At 40.4% G+C, this 25,180-nt stretch overlaps 1 protein-coding gene across 2 annotated transcripts in view; it reads left to right on the forward strand.

Moving 5' to 3' along the window:
- Positions 1-451: 451 nt before the first annotated feature.
- Positions 452-25,180, forward strand: part of lin9 (lin-9 DREAM MuvB core complex component) — a 45,072-nt gene continuing 20,343 nt past the window's right edge. Inside the window, exons 1-3 of one of the 2 annotated variants that reach the window (XM_010865233.4) lie at positions 452-533; positions 6,820-6,852; positions 13,216-13,301. In XM_010865233.4, the coding sequence (XP_010863535.1) occupies positions 503-533; positions 6,820-6,852; positions 13,216-13,301 (150 nt within the window). In that variant the 5' untranslated portion in view covers positions 452-502. The remainder of the gene's footprint in view (positions 534-6,819; positions 6,853-13,215; positions 13,302-25,180) is intronic. The other variant, XM_010865234.5, reaches the window with a different exon arrangement.

A 25,180-nucleotide genomic window follows, 5' to 3' on the forward strand; every position in this document is an offset into this window, starting at 1 on the left:
TGTTCAGACAATTTTCCCAGCAGAGTTATTGATCTGTTTGGTTTAATTATACATCTATGAACAATTGTCAATAGGTGCCAGTCTGTGTCCAAAAGATAAATCAGTTAATTTCTGTGCGATATTAGTTTAGATCAGGGGTGTCCAAACAGTTTGGCGGAGGGCCAAGTGTCTGCAGGTTTTCACTCTCACCTTGTACTTGATTGACTAATTAGGTTACTAATTGATTAGTTTCTACCCTTACCTGGTTGTTTAGATGTGAACTGGGAACCAATTTATAGGAAAAACCAAAAACCCACAGACACTCTGTGGAACTGCTTGGACATCCCTGGTTTAGATAAATTGGTAAATTCATGTTTGATTGCATCCCAATTTAATTTTCCCATTCCATTAATGATTAACAGCTGAATGATGCATGTTATTAACAGTCTCAGACTCCAAACACTATCTGTCCCAGAATGCATCTTGACAATAGTCTTTGAAAAAGCGGCGCGGCTAATTCAAGATGGCGGAGATGGACCAGCTGTTGGATGAGAGTAAGTAACAACACGAATTTAATAATACTTTCTCACGACTAATACATTTATCTGACTAAATTTGAACTTTTGAAGAGTATACAAACGGTAACACTATTCAATTAATACTTGTCATCTTTTAAAACCAAACTACATGCAAACGCGAGCGAAGCTAACGCTTGTTAGCCAGCTAGCGAATACGGTATCATTAGCTACACTAGCTAGCTACTGCTGTATGGTTACAATGAAAATAATTAACTACAGTAGGCGATGGTCTGTGTAGCCAACGAAGAAAGAGTTTTCTCTTCTCCATTTGAACGACAATTACGTGGTTACAACGTGAGTTTAAACCTGGGGGATAAGTCCAAAAACGAAAAAAAAATCACTAAAAATGAATAGCTACTAGCTATGAACGCAAGGCCTGTCTATGCACTAACTAGTATTGGTAATGGAATCATATTTAGGGCGTACTGTACAGTTTACTGTACTATAAGTAAATGTATATTAGTGTTTACAAATGTTGGAGGAAAGGGCACATGTTTTCATGTCTGGGCACAGCAGTAACAAAACTCACGACTAAGACAAGTTGTACTGTCCAATAATGTAGCAAGTCCATCAACGTATATATGAACTATGGTCGGATTTCAGCTTAGTTAAAACGATGTTATCGAACTAGGATAGTTCGTTTTTAAAAGTGAGAATGTTACTTTAACGTAACACTTACATAAATGAAACCCTACTGGTGGTTGGCTGAGCTAGATCATTTTTCAGGTTTATTTATTTATTTTCCACACATTCTTGAGCCATGGAGAATGTAAACAATACTTTTTTTAGCTAAGGTTATATGAAAATTATCCCAATATGTCTAGCGTACTGTTGGGAAATTTCATTTAGCTAGGTAGTTTTTTAATACAAATCGCACATTCAGACCTTTTTTCTTTATTTTTTATTTTTTTAAACCAGTCACAAGGCGAGACCTAAAACATACTTAGTAATAGGATGTGTCCTTATGTTGTCTTTTTGTTATTTTACTGCTGACTTGCTGTCATCTGCAGCTTTCGGGTAAACTTTCATAGCTTCTGTAAGTTAGTTTCCTATGTAATATAGCAGTATAACATGTTTAAAATTAAGTGTTTACTAATATTGGAGTGAAACAAGCTGAGTTGTATTTTGTGTACTTGAATACTTTAACACAATTTTATAGTCTCAGACAACCTGCTATTCTTTCAGTGTACCTTGTCTTTCTCGGTCATTAACCCGTAGGCACTTTTTTTTTAAAGAATATTGCAATTTTGCCGGACCACGTAAGTGGAGCCGGCCAAGAGCGAATGTTTCTTAAGCCGCGTTTCCTCCGCAGAAACTATACCTAGGAACTTGCTGCGTTTTCACTGCAGAAACCAGGGTTTAGAACCAGGAACTGCATTTAGAACCAGGAACGACCAGGAACTCCTAGAGTACCGGAACTTTGGGGTTGGGGCTTGCAATTCAGATTTTTTTGGGATTGGTCCAGTAGTAGAAGAGTTTACTCGCTGAAGTTTTCAACCGCCATTTTTCAATCCACGTTGCTTGAAGTCCAGTGTAAAACTTCCACAGTCACTTCATGCTTCCTGCTGCTGACCAACTTTATGGAGATGCAGATTTCATTTTCCAACAGGACTTGGCACCTGCACACCGTGCCAAAGCTACCAGTACCTGGTTTAAGGGCCATGGTATCCCTGTTCTTAATTGGCCAGCAAACTCACCTGACCTTAACCCTATAGAAAATCTATGGGGTATTGTGAAGAGGAAGATGCGATATGCCAGACCCAACAATGCAGAGGTGAATGCCACTATCAGAGCAACCTGGCCTCTCATAACACCTGAGCCGTGCCACAGACTGATCGACTCCATGCCACGTCGCATTGCTGCAGTAATTCAGGCAAAAGGAGCCCCAACTAAGTATTGAGTGCTGTACATGTTCATACTTGTCAGTTGGCCAACATTTCTATAAATCCTTCTTTTGTATTGGTCTTAAGTAATATTCAAATTTTCGGAGATACTGAATTTGGGATTTTCATTAGTTGTCAGTTATAATCATCACAATTATAATAAATAAACATTTGAAATATCAGTGTGTAATGAATATAATATACAAGTTTCACATTTTGAATGGAATTACTGACATAAATCAACTTTTTGATGATATTCTAATTATTTGACCAGCACCTCTATATTATCTTTTTGCTATATTTTTATAATTCTCACTATGTAGTTGAATTGTACTATGCCACCATTCATAAGCATATTACACTCATGTATGTATAATATTCAATAATACTACCAATTGCTGTTGGTTTACTGCCCTATCTAAATGTTCAATAATACTATCATTCACATTTATTTCTAAAGCCCTTTTTACAACAGCATTTGTCACACAGTGCTTTTACAAAAACACCCGGCATAAAACCCCAAGTAACAAACAGTAGTGTTGAATTTCAGTGGCTAGGACACTCCATACTACCCAGATTGCTGCTGGTTTACAGTACTCCTTGTATTTCGCACCTACATTTTTGCAGATTAAATAGTTGTTGAACGTAATGTGTGTGTATAGTGGCGGTTTGTGTAAATCTGAAAACAGGAACTTTCACACACTGTCTTGCTCACTGCTGAAATATTTATTAAATCTCAACGTTTGCAGAAATTGTGTACAGTGACACACACCTTAGTAATGCCGACTCCAAATGATAAATGCTCCTGTACTTAGTTGGTTGCAGGTTTCCACAGTGCAACTGCGATCCTTTTTTTGAATAGGTACACAACGGCGATGTCATGTCACCCCAGTTATGGTTGCAATCGACAGTACAGGTACAGAAACGTATCCTTAAATTCTTTATCCACTAGGCCTTGGTGAAAGTTGAAACCACGGTTTCCCACCGTTGGTGTACACAAACGGATGGAGAAACACAACGCATTCTGTAGTACTCTCATATCTGAAACACACAAAGGTGCCAATTATAAGTCGATGTAGTTACCAGTAACATTATTCCGCAATTGTGATTTACTTAAACGTATATAGGCCTACTAAAAAAATTATCGGACCATTCTCCTTTTCTGTGTGCGATGGCGCGAATCCCTCATCAGTCATCTAATTGTAAAATCCGTTCACTTATTTGTATTTGACTAGCATTTCGGGTATTTTGAATCCGCTTTGCAACTACTGCTTGTCTGTTTTCCACCGTTGACTAAATGACCACATTTGCAAACTAATAAATCATGATCAACAACTTGAATCTCCTCCCTTCTTGCATTGTCGCATACATAAAGATGCCCGTCTGTCGCTTTGTATCGCACATGGTGCATACATCAGCAGACAAATTTGCCTAATCTTCGCGGGTCTTTAGACCGCGGTGCAAACGCCCATAACAGTGGGCTGAAGTAACCCTTTAGTTCCTTGACTACCACTTCCTGGGACTCAAAGTTCCGGGTACATTTAGGTGGAAAAGCGATTTTACACTTCATTCAACTTAAGCGGTGAAATCGCTTGCGGTTCCGCTAGTGATGACGGAAGGCCGCTGACATTATCTCGCATTTGCTGTTTTGACCAATCGGTTACTTTAAGCTGGGAAAAGTGGCCTATAGCGTTCAAGGAAGAAGGCGGGCCCGACATTAACAGAACAATAGTAATGACCGTTCATTAAAATTAAACTCGTGCAGAAATGGTTCAATAATGAAAATGGGTGCATGCCATTTGTTTAAAACTGTAGCCGGTAGGTAGTACCTCATTTTGGTTGATGGCAATCGCTAGCATTATTAATACAAACTACTTATTAACTGATCGAGGGTTACTATAGGTCCGAGACTGAGCGATCCTTGACCACGCCATATTGTTTCATATTGTATAGATATAATTTGAGTGAAATCATAGAGTTCCTCCAGTTCTTGTACTAGAAAACTTTGTTGGTCCAATGTGTTAGTTAGGTTATGGACTTCAGTATTGTAGGTCCGCCTACAAGCATTCCTATTAGTTTTCCGCGACGGAGAATAAAAAAAATAAATAGAAAACTGCTCTTTTTGTCGCCTGCTGCTGCGCCATGGCCGGCGATGCTGTCCGCCTTCAAGGAGTGTGGCGGGAAGCCTTTTTTGAATGGCTAGCAATAGAGCGCTTCCGCTTTCAATAACGGCATGCAGCTTGTGTGCATGAGGGGTTACTGACTGAGTACCCCTTGTTAAATAGCATAGTGGTTAGAGAAGCACACTAAGTCCCACGTTCGTTCCTGTCTCCTCCCAGTCAAAACAAAGTATGCGTTATGAATTATTCCGTATAGACAAACATAGCTGGCTATAACACTCAGTGTAACTGTCAGATGACATGTTTTTTGTTGAGATGTGTACTTGCTTTATGTTATAAATTAATGTAAATTTGAGTTCATTTAATTTAAAAAACAATTGTGATATACAGAAGTCAATATTCATAATTTATGTATAAAGTTAAGGGGTTCTTTAAGTAAGGATTACGTTGATAACGAGGTGTCAAATGACCCGGTTCAGTTTAGAGCGGATCTGCGTCATTTTGGGTCAGAAGAACTAAAATGAATGCAGAGAAACGACAGGTAGTCTGTCAAAGAAATTCTTAATCTGCATGGTTTGAGAGGCGAACACAGTAATTTAACTTTATAAATATCTGATAATGTGTATAATGTTGTTTTATATTGCTTTACGTCCACGATGTGATGTGCTATTCATGATGTTGATGGGATTCGTTGTATTTCTGTTACAACATTTGCCTGCATAACATTAGATATTGACACGAGAGACGCAAAATGCATATTTTGAATATATGTTTTTTATTTCTTGTAGTTTTCACGGTGTCTACAGTGTCTATTCTAAAGAGAGAGAGTGAATAAACAACAAAAAGACATCTGTATGAAGCGTGGCCTTTATTCTGTCAGACCAGTGCAGTTACACTCAGTTTATGGTTATTTTGACTTTCTGTTATGGAAAAGTTCATCTTCAGCCTCGCTACCAATTGCTCAATTCTCATGACTAATCCTAGGATGTTAGTAGGTACTAGTAAGCATATTACTGGTTTCTAATCTTAAGAAACGTTAGTCAGTTTAACACAATGCTCAATGGTGTCTAGTGACTGATAAAACCTGTAGTGCTGTGGCGTAGTGGTTAAAGACCGTGCCTTTCACATGGGAGACCCAAGTTTGAATCTAGTGAGAACAATGACTGTTTACGATTATGCGACTATTTCTTGTGGATTTTCGAAAGTACACACCATGGCATGCTTTTTGGGTCAGGATAGACAGAAATGTAGCTCTCTACAACATTCAGGGTAAGCCTAAAACTGTTTACGGTTATACGGTTTTGCGACGTTCTGGTAGATTCCACTGTTCTCTCGTCTTTTCACTTGATGAAACAGTTATTGTCACCTTTATTGATAGTCATTTTGTCTCAATGTAATTCACGAATGAAAGAAAAGGGTATGTTATGCCATGAAATGGAAAAAGCTTTGGCAGTGTAAAGTTGTCTCGCCAGAAATTGCGCAGTTCTTATTAAAGAATCACTGGCCGTTTTAACGTCATACGGTTCATAGACTCTATTTGTGGTGTAGGGCAACTTGGAAAGATGCTTGTGGTAGAAGTAAAATTGGTAAGAAACATTAGTCAGTTAAACACAATGCTTAATGGTGTCTAGCCAGTGGGTAAGCAGGTACTGGCGTGGCATAGACAGCCTTGTGGGAGACTTATGTTCGAATCTGGTTTGGGCCACAGTATTTATTCATTTTAATTGTGGGCCGGCTGAACTAGGCTTGCCTGGTTCCTTTTCTGGTTTCCACAGAGCACTATGCACAAGTTCCAAATGGTGATAAGGATGAAATGAGATGCATTGCAAAGCTGTGCTGTATTGTAGCCATGCTAGAAGAAAATTAAAGATGCCTCTGTGGAAGCATACTGACTACCAACTGATAGTGGTAGATTGTCTGCTCTCAAGGTGGCAACTGCAAACATTATGTGGATAATACACAAAACTACATGAATGTTCTCTCATCAGTCTGTTAATAAAGATGTGTATTTAATTGTGCTTGAAAGGATCGGTGCAAAACTAGACCACAACATTGACACCCTTATTTTTTTTGTTTATTTTTTGATTGAGGGGTTCACTGCATGATTAGGTCAACTGCATTTCTCCAACTGTAATTGAGAACTGACTTCTGGTTATGGCTGTAGCTTCGGTTCTGGGACGTGCTGTTAGGAAATATTATGCTGGATTGCTTTCTTCCATTTTGAAAAGGATATGCTAATTACTGTTTTGTTGATTGTAGGCTCTTCAGCAGAGGCGCTCGTCAGTCTGAAAGGTATTGTAACACTATTTGATTATCCTATATATTGCTGTGCTTGTTCAAAGAAATGCCTTTAAATAGATTAATGATTTAATGGTCGAAAAATAATTTTGTGAGGTTCTCGTCTGCATTGCATCTCAATATTGTAGGGCTGGCCCAAAATACCATTTTACAGGCTTCAAATACTCGTAGGAATTTCTGATTGAGTATTAGAATTATTCTTGAACCACCATTATTTACTATAATGATTTACTATGTTAGGCATGTTTGATATTGAAATTAAAAATACATCCAAGCTATACATTCATTGTATTAACGAATGTATAGCTTACTTGCACAAATCAATCTCTTCCCCAGAGGCTCCTCGATCCTTCCAAAACTGCTTAGGAAGAATGAAGATGCCCTCCGGGCACATGAGAGCGCAAATGAACTGAAATATGTTGTGATGTTTTAAAAGCTGAAATAACAAGTTTTTTTTCAACAGTTTTATTGTACATTAAACATGCTTTAACAGAACCGTAGGCCAGTATTAGCCAATAAGTATGGTTTTGAAAACATGATAGGCTTATCAAATAACAAGCCAAGATAATGTGCCTGACAAACAGTGCAAAATCAGAAGTTCAAAATATGCAACAAATTCATGTTTATTTTCTGTGATGTTTTAAACAAATGCCCCATAGAAGGCAGAGGCCCATGACCAAATAGTCTAGTTGATGCCAGGACAAATAGGCTATGGCTTAATTGTTCTTACAGGCTTGTGTTTCAGATATTTGCAACAAAGACAGAAATAAAAAAATAATATTGGGCGAAGTGCCAATGGTAGCTTGCCTATAGATAGTCGGCTACTTCTAAGTTGTCAAATTGAAGAGATTCAATAGGCTATAAAATTAAATCTCTCTTCTCTAAAGAAAGTAATGCCCCTTACCTAGCCTCATTAGGCCATGTGCGTCAGGTTGTGAGCCAGGAACATGCTTTTCCAGGAGACGTGAATTCCTTGTTTTATTTACAATACAGCCAGCCTTGGAATATATTCTCTCAGACAGCATTGAGGTTGCTGGGATGCAAATGCAGTGTTTTGCTGCCTATGCCAGTTTTGGATAGCAATCTGTATTCTTTTTCCACCATGCAGCTGGGCCATCCTTGACTTTTGTCTCGTCTTTCAAATAGTGGTCCTTTTCTTATTTTTATTTTTTTTGCACTGTCCTCTGTCACCCGCTGTCAGTGTAGCAGTTTCGCAATCTCCCGTTCCTTCCCAGGCTTCTATTTGTATTTTTTCCTGTGGTACCTGCTGTTCTTTGGTATACAAATGGACAACTACAATGTACACAATCCTTTTTTTTGTCATCAAGGAACTTGACGTTTTGAAGCAGGAATCGAGTGCTGCCGAAAGCAGGTACCCACTGCTTCGACAGTGTCAACCTTGTTGACCAGGGTCCTCTTCATTGCTTTGGTTGGAGTGCTGTCACTCCAGAGGTGTCAGGTGGCATCTTTTAACATTGTTCAGCAGTGGCACGACAGCAGACAGTGAAACATTTTCCTCCTGAGACAGCAGTTCAGTCAGGGTAGTTAAAGGCATCAACACTGGCAGTATCCCACGCCAGGTTCCACTGGTCTGATTTTGGTCTCCTTTCTTTGACAACAGGATCCGACAATGCTACTGTCACTGGTCATCTCTGTTCTACCAGCCATTCCAACATGGAATATGTTGTTCCATCGAGTGGGCACATCTTGAATGAGCTTATGCTCCATCAAGTTCTGCTTTTTTAATTTTTTTGAGTGCTGCTGTCGCTTTAGCACTTCTCCTGAAATGGCCAACACGTTTTGTTGTCTGTGTCAACGGTCCCACATCGGGTCTTCTTTCAAATCTGTAGTGTCCAGAACAGTACAGCCCTTGGACATTGCCCCACTTCTCCAGGTGTTTTTGCAGTGTTTTTGTGTCATGTTTGTTGTGGACAATGGCCACTACTAAAATTGGGGATTTTCAAAAGTTTTCTCCAGTGTGGCTCTCCTCCATTGCTTTCATTTCAAGCATGTAGGCCTGCAGCTCCCAGTCTTCAGTGATGAAATGGTGAGTGTCTGCCGTGTAGGCCTCCATTCCCATAGCGGTCCAAATGTTTTTTTTGTTAAGGAGCTCTACCGCCGTGAGTTTATCTGTTGTAAAATTTGGGCATGCATTTAGTTGTGCATGAGTTGACTAACTTGTGCCTCCATATGCCAATTTCTGGTAACACATTTGGCAATGAGCATTTTTTATCATCTGATTTAAAATGTTTCCACACTGCTTATTTGGCATCTTTCCCTTCTCTAGCCAAGTGAAAAGTGCTCTCTGAGGTGAGGCAACATGGATGCGGGGCCCACATTATGATTCATTAAAACCAGCTACAGTGGGTATAGAAAAATCACCCCCCTTTTAAAAAATCATATTTTGTTTGCAGCCTGCAATAGCTGTACTTACAACTTATAACATCCAAGTGAAAGATATAATACCGACATACCGACAAAAAAATTACAAATAAAAAAATCTGAGTTGGAAAAAGAAGCATCCCCCTCCTAAAAATTATCACCACCTCAATAGCACGCAAAGCCCGTTGACTTTCAACTGTGATCAGCTGTGGTCTTTTTGTTTAGCTCCGCATGAAACAAGCTTTTCCTGAAGCATTTCAGTCCTTGGTAGTGCAACTGAAGAAAACAATCAACTATGGATGGCAAGGCATTGTCAAAAGATCTCCGGGATGAAGTTGTAGACAGGCACAAAAAATATAATCTAAGGCTTTATCAGTGCCTAGAAGCACAGTTGAAATCTATTATTAAGAAGTGGAAGGTATTTGGTACAACACAGCCCCTTCCTGGGTCAGGATGTCGCTCCAAACTGGATGAAAGAGCGAAGAGGATACTGGTCAGAGAGGCTACCAAGAGGCCTACAGCAACTCTGAAGCAGTTGCACACAATGGCCACTCTTTGTCATGAATTCCTGCATGTGACAACTATCACATTCTCCACAAATGTGGTTTGTATGGGGGGGTTTCAAGAAAAAAGCCACTCCTCAAGAAAGGCCACATACAGTCATGAATGAGCTTTGCCAAAACCCACCTTAACGGTTCTAAGGTCACGTGGAAAGTGTTATGGTCAGATGAGACAAATTTAATTATTTGGCCTCAATGCCAAACTGTCTGGCGAAAATCCAAATAACTCCATTCCTACAGTAATGCATGGATGTGGTAATATCATGTTAGGGGGTTGTTTCTCTGCAGCAGGGACTGGAGGAAAAATGGATGGGGCAAAATACTGTCAAATTCTTGAGGAAAATCTGATGTTCTCTGCCAGAAAGTTGTCAATGGGAAGATAACATGACAATGACCCAAAGCACACAGCAAAACTGACCACACAGACTTAAACCCCATTGAAAATCTGTGGAATGACTTGAAGACAGCAGTCCACAAACGGTCACCATCAAATTTAACTGAACTTGAGCAGTTCTGCAAAGAAGAGTGGTCAAATACTGCAACAACTAGATGTGCAAAGTTAGTAGAGATATATCACAACAGACTAAAGGCTGTAATTAAAGCAAAAGGTTGTTCAAAATACTGACACAAGGGGGTGATCCTTTTTCCAACTCAGTGATTGGTTTAAAAAAAAAAAAAAAAAAATTCTGATATGTTGGTGTTATCTTTCACTTGGATGTTAAGTTGCACTGCGTAAATACAGCTGAATGAAACAAACTGTCTTTATTTCTGGCTGCCAAGCAACAAAATGTGATTTTAAAGTGGAGTGATTATTTTCTATACCCACTGTATGTACTGTGTTTTACATTTTCTGAATATTAACAATAACTGATCTATCTATATTATAGGCCTTAGCTGTCAATGTATTGTAGTATAGCTTAGTATTGAAACATTCTGTTGTAAAAATGTAATTAAAGTTTCCGAATACTGAATTAATATTTGACCGAATTAATACCTGAATATTTGAATTATTCGGGCCAGCCCTACAACATTGTTACTAAATTGATAGTTTTCATGTGACGTCACGGCCTATGGGAACTCCTGCTTGGTGGGCAAAACAAACTCTCCTTCCATTGCCCTCCACAACGTTTGCTACTTATACATCAAAATGACAATTGCAATTTCTTTGGATGTGCTAACCGCATATGTTGTATTTGCAATCATATTTACATGTAATCATTAATGAATGACGTGGTCTGTTTTCGTCTGCACCGACGCAACCGATTCCAATGGCCTAGCTATCGTTAGTGAGGCTAGCTAAACCTCTCAAAATGCAGGCAATTTATCAGTGTTCTTTGTTATAACCTAAGGAAGATATGTTGTAAAGGCCTGGGAGACTAGTTGAATATAAATATATGCAGAAAAGAAGAATCACATTTTGTGCTAGTTTTGGAGAAGGCATTGCAGGATACAGAATTAACAACGTGCACATGGTTCTGTTGTCTGTGGAATAACACTGTCTGTCTTTTTATGCATATGCCATGTTACCAATGAACTGATACAGCATTAAATTGCAAAGTTGAGCTTTGTATGGATGGATAGGCTGACAGCAGTGCGCAACCTTCTCTGTACTCCGCCGACTCCCTTCTGTAGCTTGCTATAATTGTTGTTGTTCCTACCAGAGCTTTTGTATTATCCTTTCATTTAGGAATAGCCCGCAAACCCCATATTAAAAAATATGTATTTTCTTTGACATGCTAGGTTCCAAATTTTTTATAAATATCGGGAGTTGATGCATTTCCTTCAAGAATATTGTTGCTGTATAATGTGGTTATTCTGTATATTAAGTGTTTTTGTTTACTGTCTTACTGTATACCCATTAATTGCGGGGGGTACAGTATCAGAAAATGGGGTTGCCCCATCAATTGTTTAATTGATAAGCTGTCGGTAAAGCAGTGCATACATGTAACTTTTCATACTGTGCAAAGACACCTGTGATTCATGGCTTTTAGAGGACTAATCCATTGTGTTGGTAGGCATGTTTAATTCTGAAATGGGCTAATTACACTCAGGGTGGTGATGTACATCCCTTCTAAAAAGAATACTGCGTGCCTGTTTCCAGCACGCTTTAGTTATACATTTGTCGGATGGTGCGAGTGTAGCTAGCTAAATAGACATGATTGAGACTTGGACGTTTTTATTTAAGACCGTATAATTTTTTACTTTTTTTTTAAGAAATAAAGAAATATTCAGAACATTGCTCTGTACCTTTTATGGGGTTATTAGTATGCATTGCTTCCTGCTTGATCTTTTGTTGAAGCAATGGTTAGTGCTAATAGGCCGGGTCCACTTAATATTACAGTCCAATTTAAAGTATGCAGCAGGCATTTCACCAAACGCCAGCTACTTCAAGGCCACCCAAGCCTGTTCCTGGAGGTTTACTGTCCTGTAGGCTTTCTCTCAAAATCTAATTTATCGCAATAAGAGGGGTTTCCTGGATTTTCTTTTTTCACTTGACAAAAAAGTAAGTTATCATCGCCTGCATTGACATTTATTGTTATCAATGTCATTGACGAATTAAGGAAACATTTTATTGTGGCATGAAATGGCTTTGGCATTGTAAAGTTTGTCTTCAGTCTCGCTCGCAACTGCGCAATTCTTTTGACAATTCCAACTGGTAAGGTACTAGGCCAATTACTGTCTAATTAGCCATTAAAACGGCCGGTGGCACAAGCCATACAGTTCATAGACCCTATTTTTGGTGGAAGTGAACTAAATAAGAAACGGTCTGTTTAACACAATGCTGTCATGGTGTCTAGCTATATATTCACAGTTGGCATCATGTTAATCTGTGACAGTGGTCTAATGTTGAGATGCAGTTTTCTGACACAGTAGTTTGTCCCAGTGGGTCCCAATACTGGCGTACTAGCTTACTATATTCTAAATGGCTTGTATTTCACAATAATCCGCTAAGTACCTACTTGTAGTATGCAATTTGAGTTCCAGCATTAGTCTAGTCTGGTTCATGACTCCTGTGTTGTCCCTGGACATGTCATTTCATGAAAATGAGTACCTTCATTTATCTACCTTCAAATTGCTAGCTCGAGCCTTGCAAATCAGATTGCAAATACGATTAACATTGTTCATTTTAGGCAACCCTTGTAAACACCTTGAATAAAATAGAGCCGTTATTTTAATTACGTAGCGTCACAACCTGCAATGCAGGAGCAGTATTCAGGAGAATGCCAAGGCAGTTGTGCGGGGGGCCATTTGCAAGTGTAAGCTAGGTCTACTATGACAACATTATTATATATAAATGGACACTGATGGTTGTGGCGGGAATTTAGCCAACAGTGTAGGCAAAGAAGGTATTTGAGTTTTTGGATAGTTTTGATTTGCTCAGTTATGTAAGTTTGATAATATGTTTTATTTTCAGAGGGCAGTCTGTCAAATACTTTGAATGAGAAGCAAACAAAAGCTCACAACACGAGAGGAAGACACCCCCTGGCGTCCATGGAAACGGTAGGTTGGTCAGTCTAGCCTTTGATTAAATCTATGATTATTTTTTTTTATGCTTTAAGCCATAATCACACGACCGACAAATGTCAATGACGTCATTATTGTGCAGGTAATTTTAAAATGTTCAATTCACATTAGGCTCACCACCACTGCAAAATGTTTTGTTCATTAGCTACAGTGGGGAGAACAAATATTTGATACACTGCCTATTTTGCAGGTTTTCCCACTTACAAAGCATGTAGAAGTCTGTACTTTTTATCATAGGTACTCTTCTGTGAGAGACGGAATGTGATTTTCTGGATTTTTAAGTAATTAATTTGTATTTTATTGCATGACATAAGTATTTGATACATCAGAAAAGCAGAACTTAATGTTTGGTACAGAAACCTTTGTTTGCAATTACAGAGATCATAGGTTTCCTGTAGTTCTTGACCAGGTTTGCACATACTGCAGCAGGGATTTTGGCCCACTCATCCATACTGACCTTCTCCAGTTCCTTCAGGTTTCGGGCTGTCGCTGGGCATTACGGACTTTCAGCTCCCGCCGAAGATTTTCTATTGGGTTCAGGTCTGGAGACTGGCTAGGCCACTCTAGGACCTTGAGATTCTTACGGAGCCACTCCTTAGTTGCCCTGGCTGTGTGTTTCGGGTTGTTGTCATGCTGGAAGACCCAGCCACGACCCATCTTCAATGCTCTTACTGAGGGAAGGAGGTTGTTGGCCAAGATCTCGCGATACATGGACCCATCTGTCCTCCCCTCAATACGGTGCAGTCGTCCTGTCCCCTTTGCAGAAAAGCATCCCCAAAGAATGATGTTTCCACCTCCATGCTTCACGGTTGGGATGGTGTTCTTGGGGTTGTACTCATCCTTCTTCCTCCAAACACAGCGAGTGGAGTTCAGACCAACACATTTTTCTCATCAGACCACATGACTTTCTCCCATTCATCCTCTGGATCATCTGGATGGTCATTGGCAAACTTCAGATGGGCCTGGACATGCGCTGGCTTGAGCAGGGGGACCTTGCGTGCGCTGCAGGATTTTAATCCATGAAGGCATAGTGTGTTACTAATAGTGTTATTTGAGACTGTGGTCCCAGCTCTCTTCAGGTCATTGACACGGTCCTGCCGTGTAGTTCTGGGCTGATCCCTCACCTTCCTCACCACGAGGTGAGATCTTGCATGGAGCTCCAGACCGAGGGAGATTGACTCATCTTAAACTTCTTCCATTTTCTAATAAATGCGCCAACAGTTGTTGCCTTCTCACGAAGCTGCTTGCCTATTGTCCTGCAGCCCGTCCCCACCTTGTGCAGGTCTACAATATTATCCCTGATGTCCTTACACAGCTCTCTGGTCTTGGCCATTGTGGAGTGGTTGGAGTGTGTTTGTGTGTGTGGACAGGTGTCTTTTATACAGGTAATGAGTTCAAACGGGTGCCGTTAATACAGTTCATGAGTGGAGAACAGGAGGGCTTCTTAAAGAAGAACAGGTCTGTGAAAGCCGGAATTCTTACTGGTTGGTATGTGATCAAATACCTATGTCATGCAATAAAATGCAAATTAATTATTTAGAAATCATACAATGTGATTTTCTGGATTTTTGTTTTAGATTCTCTCACAGCTGAAGTGTACCTATGATAAAAATGACAGACCTCTACATGCTTTGTAAGTAAGAACCTGCAGGATTGGCAGTGTTTATCAAATACTTGTTCTCCCAGCTGAATATTGATACTTTGCTAGGGACTTGTTGGAATTTGTAGTGAAAATGTTTATCGTGGTTAAGCCGTGATTGACTTGGGCCTTCTAATTGTAGGCAAACAGTGTTGTGGTTCCTTTTTTAGGGCATGTCCAATTAACTCACTCATTTTCATAGTCCAATGTGTAATTTGTCCATTCCTGCACAAATTTTATACCAAGTCAATCGCTGTGGGTAAGTGACTGTTTGACTGATGCGTACACACAAGCTGGATCAAATTGTCAAACTACATATTAGGGATGTAACGATATTGACGCTATCGCGGTGGTAAACGTGTCTCGATATCGTCGTGGTTGGGTTACAATATTAAAAGGACAGGTGTCCGTCAAAAAGCAAGAGGAATAAACACAGTCCCGTGGAACAAATCATTGTTAACTACATAGACCATGATCCTTTGCGCTGCGTCGTCACAACCATTGTTAAGCCAATAGGATTGCACGCTGTCCACACAAGCTCACAGCAAGCCAGCATGTCCGACAGCGATACTTGTAAGGATGAAAACAACAACCCCAAAGTTGAGATTGTGCCAGCCCCTGCAGCTTTTAAATCAGATGTCTGGAAACATTTTGGTTTCGCCGTGTCAAAAAACGCAAAAGGAAAGAAGGTGGTGGACAGACAATGGACTATGTGCAAGCACTGCCACAGTAAACTGCGATACAACACGGGAAACACAAGTGTTTTTCAGAAGGCTTTTTGCCAGACTGTTTAAGGATTTTTTTTTACTTTTTTTTCTTCTCCCTTGCAATGTAGATATTTTGATCTTTCTGATGAAAAATGTGAACATAAGCTAAATGATAGGTCAGTTTTTTTTTAAGTGGCTTTTTGACTGACTATTTTATTTAAGTTTAAGTTATGTTCCTAAATACCAGTTTTAAAAGGCTGTATTTGCCTTGCACATTTAAACCTGACTTAACTTGATCTTTGTTTGCACTTAAAGGGAATTCCCTATTGTTTACAATTGTTCTAGTTGCTTCTTAACTTGAACATTGCACAGAAGAATCAGTTATGCAACCAAATATTATTATACAGAATATTGATGTTCCTGACTACAACTTGCAATTTAAAAGCACTATGTGATCAACGTTTTGTTGTCATGATCCATAAATGCAACAATAAATTGCCTGTTGACTGGCAAAAGCAGAATAAATGTCAGTATTTTTTTTGCTATTATCATCACAAACATTATCGTGAGCTATTTAACAATACCGTGAGCTTTTCCACAATACCGCAATAAATATCGTACCGTGAGGTCAATATCGAAATTGTATCGTACCGTGAGATTTTGATAGCATTACATCCCTACTACATATGCAAAAAGGTTAATACAGATGACCTAGGGGGTTTTCAAGAAAAAGCATGCCAAGCAATTTCTTTACTTGGTAGGGCACATGGAGTATTTTCTGTGCTATCAGCTCATTTGAGCAAGAAATACGTGCGTAGATGCAAGAGAATAGACTTTTTCTAGTTTTATTTGCTATGAGGTCTTGATGCTTGTGGCCTGTCTGTTCTCTATTCATTCCAATGCGTTCTGTCTGTGGTGTATAGGTGCACATACTCGAGTCCTGGGATTTGGGCTTTATGTTTTCTGTGGATTCTGTAAGTTTTGGTGTGCCCTGATACTCATCTGGATTAATCATGAGCAGATGATTAATCCAGATGAGTATCAGGGCTACCGTCAGCAGTTTGATTTACACAATCAAACCAAACAAATGTATTAATCACATTTTAAGAAGCTTTTTTTTTTTTTACACATAGTTGTTATACCCAGCATATAACCCCAAAGGGCACGCAACAACAAGAAATTGATAATCAGTGTCTATGAAGAACTCCCTAGCATGGTTGGGACCTTGAAAGAAACTTACAGTGGAGCTGGACTGAGGGTTGGCTAGTCTTCTAGCAGTGCTGGTGAAGATTGAGTCATCTGCAAGGTCAGATCAGGTGTGCTGTGAGCAGTGACCGCAGGAATTGTCATCCAACAACTAGATCTACGATTCAACAGGACACTAGAGAAATTTAAGGGAAAATTCCTTGGATCCTAAATGATAGCTCAGCATATAATTCAGACTGATTCTGGTCCACCAGCCCAAACTATTGCAGCTTTGCCAGCTCCTGACCAAAGGGACACCAAACTACTGAATACAGCATATATATTTATTCACATCCACTCCTTGTTGTTTTGGATAGAAGTGTATAATAAGCAATTTCTCACAACTTACCATTTTGTTTTACAGTCACCAGCCATTTCGTTAGGTACACCTTTTTTCAACTGCTTATTTAATGCAAGGCAGCAACTCTATGCATTTAAGCACGTCGACATGGTCTGCTGAAGTTTTTAACCAAGCATCAGAATGGGGAATAAAGGTTATTCAAGTGACTTTGAATGTGGCATGGTTGTTGGGGCCAGATGGGCTGGTTTGAGTATTTCAGAAAGCACTGATCTACTGGGATTTTTCCACAAAACCATCTCTAGGGTTTTGCTGAGAAAGTGGTCCGACAGAGAATCTAGTTAGCGGTGGTTCTCTTGGCAAAAATGCCTTGTTGATGTCAGGAGAATGGCCAGATTGATTTGCGCTGATCTAAAGGTAACAGTAACTCAATTGCTTGTTACAACCAAGGTATGCTGAAGAGCATCTCTGAAGGCACAACATGTCAAACCTTGAAATGGATAGATGGGCTACAGCTACAGAAGACTACACCGGATTCCGTTCCTGTCAGCTAAGAATAGTAAACTGAGGCCACAATTTGCGCAGTCCCACCTTGGATCATAGAATATTGGATAGTGCCTGGTCTTAATGAGTCTCTTTCTGCTGTGACATTCAGATGGTAGTTTAAGAATTTGGCGTAAACATGAAAGCATGGATCCTAACCCATCCTGCTTTGTATCAACGGTTCAGGCAGGTGTTGACGTTGTAATGGTGTGTGGGATATTTTCTTGGCACACTTTGGGCCCCTTAGAACCAATTGTACATAGTTTAAACGTTTGCAGCCTACCTGAGTATTATTGCTGACTATGTCCATCCCTTTTTGACCGCAGTCTTACCTATCTTCTAATCGCTACTTCCCGCAGGATAACACGCCATGTCACAAAGCTGACATCTCAAACTGGGTTCTTGACCATGGCAATGAGTACACTGTACTCAAATGTTCTCCACAGTAACCAGAAATCAATGTAATGGAGCACATTTGGGAATTGGTGGGACAGGAGATTTTTGTCTGAGTAGCCCCACCTACTGTCACCATGATTCACTAGCTTTCGATTGGAATGCATGGGACCGTGCATCTAGCTCTAGTGAGCAGACAGTGTGCACTTAGGGTAACTGCGTGATGCTATAATGTCAATATGGACCGAAATCTGTGGAATGTATCTAGTACCTTGTTGAAACTATGCCACAAAGAATCAAGGCTGTTTTGAAGGCAAAAGTGGGTCCAACTTGTTACTAACAAGATGAGCATATTAGCCACAATGTTTTTCAACGTCACTTATGGTGCATTCCAGTTGTACTCTGAGGTTGGATTTTCTCAATTCCAAGTTGGAAGTTTCCAATTGTTGTACACAGTACTGTTCAACTGCTGTCTGTGGGCATGTTGCTACAGTGTTAGTATGTGTGAAATACCACTTAACGGTGTAGCTTAATGTTAACTGGTGTTGTTAACAACGGTTATCCTGGCTAGTTGTATGGCTGACCGAGCAAATCGCCAATCCATGAAATGGGAAACATTTTAAAGAAATATTTAACTTTTAAGTAGGGAGAGATCAGCTGAAGTGTGACGCATTTGGTTAGTTTTGCCCTAAAACACTGGCAAATTAGCAACAAACCTGTTCTGGTTGTTATTCTCAATCGTAACTTTGACTGACTTTTGAACATGTAGCGCTACTGTTTATGGCACTGTGTCCAGACATTATGTATTTGAACAATCAGCCATAATGCCATTTGACCACCTGCTTAATATTGTGTAGGTAAACCAGTGTTTCCCAATCCTGGTCCTCGGCACCTGAAGTGGTGCATATTTTTGTTGTTGCTCTAACACTCACACACCTGATTCAAATTAAAGACCTGATCATGGGTTGATTACATCACTAATGTCTGTAAATGGTAGGGCAACATTTAAAACAGCTGTGTAAGTGCTTGGGCAAAAACAATAACGTCCACCCCTTTGGGACCATGATTGGGGGACACTGCCCTATGTGACTGAAGATGTTCTGTGGTGTCTGCCCCAAGATGTTCGCTGCAGATCCTTCAAGTCCTGTAAGTTGCAAGGTGGGGACTTCATGGAGCTGACTTGTTTGTCCGGCACATCCTTCAGATGCTCAATTGGATAGAGATCTGGGGAATTTGGCGGCCAAGTCAACCCCTTGAACTCATTGTGTTCCTCAAACCATTCCTGAACAATTTTTGCTTTGTGGCAGGGCCCATTATCCTGCTGAATGAGGCCAATGCCGTCAGGGAATACCGTTGCCATGAAAGGGTGCGCATGGTCTGCAACAGTACTTAGGTAGGTGGTATGTCAAAGTAACATCCACATGAATGGGCAGGCCCAAGGTTTCCCTGCCGAACATTGCCCAAAGCATCCCCCTGCCTCCTTCCCATGGTGCATCCTGGTGCAATGTGTTCTCCAGGTAAGTGACACATGCACCTGGCCATCAATGTGAAAGGAAAGGTGACTCATGAGACAAGGCTTTCTTCCATTGCTCCGTGGGCCAGTTGCTCACGTGCCCATTGTAGGTGCTTTCGGCAGTGGACAGGGGTCATGGACGACCTGACAGGTCTGCGGATACGCAGCCCCATACACCACAAACCATGATGCACTGTGTGTTCCGACAACTTTCTATCAGTACCGGTGCTAACTTTTTCAGCAATTTGAGTTGCGGAAGCTCGTCTGTTGGATCGGACCACACGGGCATGCCTTGTATCATTATATCGGCCCAAAATTACTTGAAATTAAAGCAAGCCCCAGTAACTTCACTTGAAGTTCAAAGCTAGTTTTATATATTACTCTACTTCTCAGCTATTTAAATCAAGAAACAAATACAAAAATCTCTAACTGAACTCAAGCTACTTAAACCGGGGTAACCATAGAAAATCCTGGGGCAAATCCTGTTGCTATCATGCTGCCATACAATTTATTACTGCTTCCATATTTAACACACACCATTCTCTTGTACACAAGTGGGCTGGGACTCTTTAATGTCCAGAAGGTCCCGAAACTGCTTAATGTTTGTTTATAAGGCTTTATTGTACAAACTTCCCAGTTATCTTACTGCAAAAATTCATTGGAAAGTTGACGATTATCCAACACGCTCCAGTCATTGGTTGGTCTTGGTGATTCCTCTGGCTTATTCAGAGCTAGGGAAAACTGCCATTGAATACAATGCTGCTCATTCCTGGAATAACTTGAAGATAATTTTAAACTAGATGTCTTGCTTTCTACAAGATGATTTAAAGCAATGCTAAAGGATCACATTGTCTTTTAATGTAATTATTTGTAAGTTGTATGTTTCTTTTAATTATTTCTGTTTTTAAAGTGCTGTACAAAGGGCTCCGCTGTAAAAGAGACACTGGTCTAAGTCTGACTGTCTCTGTATAAATAAAGGATGAGAAGGATAAAATATGTCAAAAACGGCTCCAATGGAACGTTCTTTCTGAACCAGATATACAAACATGCATTTCCTTAAATGTTCATATACTTCTCCCCTATTCAAATCAGAGAAAACATGCATAGCAATGTGTTTGTTTTTTTTTTAGCCAAATGTCCCGAACCGCTGATGTTTATCCCACTCTCCCAGCCAGATAGACAAACAGTAGCTTATATACTTATATTCCGCTACATCTAAGCTATTTAAATCTGAAAAAAATACCTCTAACTTAACTCAAGATACTGCAGTAACCTTACCAACTGTAAACATTGTCTGTTTCGGAAACGTTGTTGTACTTATGTTCAGTGAGGGGAAATAATTATTTGATCCCCTGCTAATTTTGTTTGCCCAGTGACCAAGAAATGACCAGTCTATATTTTTAGTGGTTGGTTTATTTGAACAGTGAGAAACAGAATAACAACCAAAAAATGTATTAATTGATTTGCATTTTAATGAGTGAAATAAGTATTTAATCCCCTCTCAGATTTCTGGCTCCCAGGTGTCTTTTATACAGGTAACAAGCTGAGATTAGGAGCACCCTCTTAAAGGGAGTGCTCCTAATCTCATCTTGTTACCTGTAAAAAAGACACCTGTCCACAGAAGCAATCAGATTCCAAACTCTCCACCATGGCCAAGACCAAAGAGCTGTCCAAGATTGTAGACCTACACAAGGCTACAAGACCATCGCCAAGCAGCTGAGACGGTGACAACAGTTGGTGCGATTATTCGCAAATGGGAGTAACCCAAAACTGTCAATCTCTCTCGGTCTGGGGCTCCATGCAAGGTCTCACCTCGTGGCGTTGAAATGATCATGAGGACAGTGAGTAATCATCCCGGAACTACACTGGAGTATCTTGTCAGTGATCTCCAGGCAGCTTTCCAGGCCCGTCTGAAGTTTGCCAATGAACATCTGAATGGTTCAGAGGAGAACTGGGTGGAGGTGTTTGTGGTCAGATGTGACCAAAATCAAGCTCTTTGGCATCAATGCAACTCTGTGTTTGGAGGTGGAGGAATGCTGCCTATGATCCCAGAACCCCATCCCCACTGTCAAACATGGAAGTGGAAACACCTTTCTGTTAAGGGGACAGGACAACTTCACTGCACCAAAGGGATGTTGGATGGGGCCATGTATCGTCAAATCTTGGGTGAGAACCTCTTTCCCTCAGCCAGGGCATTGAAAATGGGTCATGGATGGGTGTTCCAGCATGAAAATGACCCAAAACACATGGCCAAGGCCACAAAGGAGTGCCTCAAGAAGAAGCACCTTAAGGTCCTGGAGTGGCCTGTACCAGCCAAAATTACTTTGAAAGCTTTAAAGCAAGCCCTAGTAACTATACTTGTACAGTTCAAATCTAGTTTATTATCTTTTGTATTAGTAGTAATCTGTTATTGTTGTGTGTAATTTGTATTTAATTGTTTCCGGTTCTGATTTTTAATAAATTGTTTTGGGTTTTACCTGAGACTTATTTTTTTCAACTTTATATTGTTACCTTGACGACGCTGAAACATTGCACACTGTTGTGGGTTTTGGACTTTTTTTTTTTCTTAAGTTTTTTACTTTCTTTGAGGCCAAGGCACTTAATAGACCGACTGCTTGATTTGTCTTGCAGGCTCTTGGCCTACAGAGTGTTATTGACAATTACCTCTTGTCCAATCTATGTCAATCAATGTACTGTTTTCGGTTAAAACAGCATTGTTAAGCAAAAACTAAAATAAATAGTTGATTATACTAGGTGTGTAGTAAGGTGATTACATTCCTCTGATTTAATGTTTTATGTGCCATCTTAAATCCTTGTTAATGTAGTGCTGTTTACCATCCTTTTCTCTTAAAGTGGGTTTGCTGGTATTTTTCTCTCGCATCTGGACTACCACGTATAACCCCAGTGTTTCACGTCACACCGCTATGAACTGTGCCTGAGGGAATTGTCCACAGTCTGCAGAAATGCACCCTTTTTGTAATTCTGCATAAAGGGCTCAAAATGTCTGCAAAAGAGCCCTTGCGCACTTGACGATTTGACAGTGGGAGAGCCCTAAGCCCTCACAGACTTAGCGAGAATGCGCTTCAAAGTTTGTGAGTGTGGATATCATAGACTGTATATAAAATGGATGACGCCCTTTCGCTCTTTTCCATTGGTGAAAAATGAAGCCACCAGTGTCCTGATACGGCGCTGACGTCTTGGACTTGCGTATGCGCAGATAGCGATCTTGGGACCAGTTCTGCGCAGTAGTTATGCGCAGTAGCGAGCAGGAAGTAAAGCCGTAAAGCCGCGAAATCAACGGCCCCTCCCCTGTGCCCCGCCCTCACTCTCCCTCGCAGAATGCGCATACCGTAATCAATCGCAAGTCCAAGTACAGTACAACCTTTGCTTGTTAAACCTAGACGATATGTTATAGCCTAACTTACATCATGTTTAACCTTAATTTAGAATAGGCCTAATACAAAAATAATTGGTGACTTCTAGCTAACGAGCACCTGCTAGCTATTAACATGGCTATTAACGAGGTTTGTTGTCTTTTAGCTAACGTTAGCTAGCCCATTATTTATTTACTAAGTAAGCAGCTTTTAAATTTAACTTACCGAAAAAAATTCAAAGATCGATTGGAAATGCCAGATCGGTTAGCACAATGTACTGCAGAACAACCCATTATGTCCGTGTGAAATTATATCAATTATAGAAATTTTGAGATTAAATGTAAAGTTCCAATCTCCTCAGTCCTCCGAAGATTCAGTGGCTCCTCGGCTCAGATAGCTATCAATCACAGCTGTGAATCACGACGTCACACCACCGTTTTTAGAGCATTAAATAACTAACTAAAAACCAACTTATTTTAAAAACAAACTCTTGAATTTACATTAGCGTGATACAAACTACAGTAAATGACAGAAACCAGCTTTGGAAAAAATATATTTGAAGGGTAATTTAATTGTTTAGTTGGTCTCGCGTCCCATTGAATAACATGGGGAGGGCGGGGTTTATGACCTATACTGGGACCACTCACCAGGGGGCGATCGAGACGTTTTGGCATCACTTTTCAGGGCTTGTGCGGCACGCTTGGTGGATATTGGGATCGGGCCATAGACTACTCCTTTCATTTTCCTGCCTTGGGGTTCCTGATATACTGTATCTCTGAAGCACCAGAAAACGAGCTGCCATCACGATCATCCCCACAGGTTCAATTTGCGTGTTCTGCAGATTGCGAAGACACCTCCAATTGCTCTTCGTCCTTCTGAAGGCTTGTTCAGCAATGACCCTCCCAAAGCTGATCTTGGAGTTCTGCGGCTGGCCTCCTTCAGTAAGAGCCCCTTGTCATGCTTAGGAGTTATGACAAATTGGAAGGCCTAATTTAGGCAGTGTCTCCCATAGTGGTGCAACGGATCGTCATTTAAATCCCCTGTATGGAAGCATTTTGGCTTCCCTGTCAAATGTAATGATGAAGGAAAGAGGTTAGTGGATAAAACTGTGACGGTGTGTAGGCACTGTGGCACAAGAAAGCCATATGACAGTGGAAACACATCAAGCATGGCCACGCATTTGAATGGCCACAGCTAGTGTTTCACTGACAGGCGTGAACACGAAAGCTGCTCAACAACCGCGTATCACCGCGGCATTTAAGCAGCCCCTTATTGCACCATCGGACCGGGCTAAAGCCATCACAAACGCTATCTGTGTGTTTATAGGTGCAGACATGAGGCCATATTCGGTTGTGCAAAACGAGGCCTTTAAACACATGCCGAAAAGATTGTGCCAGATCTTTATGAGCAGGAGAAGAGAAGTTGTGGATGAACTATCCCGAGCATCCTCTGTTGCGCTCATGACAGACGGATGGACGTCCAGGGGAACAGAGAGCTATGTGACGATAACCGCTCACTTCATCACAGCCGACTGGGAGATGAGAAGTCCGGTGCTGCAGACACGCTCCCTCTACGAGAGTCACACAAGCACTCATTTTGCGCAGGTACTGACATAAGCAGTGGAGGAATGGAAGATAAAGAGGCCCAGTACTAGTAATATCCCAGTCACAACTGATAATGCCAAAAATCAAAAAAATGAGATAGGACTGGGCCCACAGGGTGGTTTGCACATGTAGTGAATTTGGCATCACAGAAGGGACCGCCTCCTTGGGCGGATCAGGAAGGTGGTTTCCTACTCCCACCGAAGTGCCACTGCTGCTCATGTGCTTAAGACAAAGCAAGAAATGCTAAAGCTGCCTACTGTTATATTTTAATTTAAGTGTTAATAAACAAAAAGAACCTATTTTATTAATTTTTTTTTGCTGATCAGAAAAACTATCTGACTCTGATCCGAGAAACGATCCGTATAACATCTGTTTCAATAAATGTGCTTAAGATTAACAATCTTGACAATCTTAAGCACATTTATTGAAACGGATGTTATACATATGCCATTTAGCAGACTAGTATTATAAATTGTATAGGAAGATTAATGAGGCTGCTGGTTACGAAATGGCAGATTTTTATTTATTTTTATTAGCAT

This window comes from Esox lucius, chromosome 18, assembly GCF_011004845.1.
Source record: "Esox lucius isolate fEsoLuc1 chromosome 18, fEsoLuc1.pri, whole genome shotgun sequence".
NCBI lineage: Eukaryota > Metazoa > Chordata > Actinopteri > Esociformes > Esocidae > Esox > Esox lucius.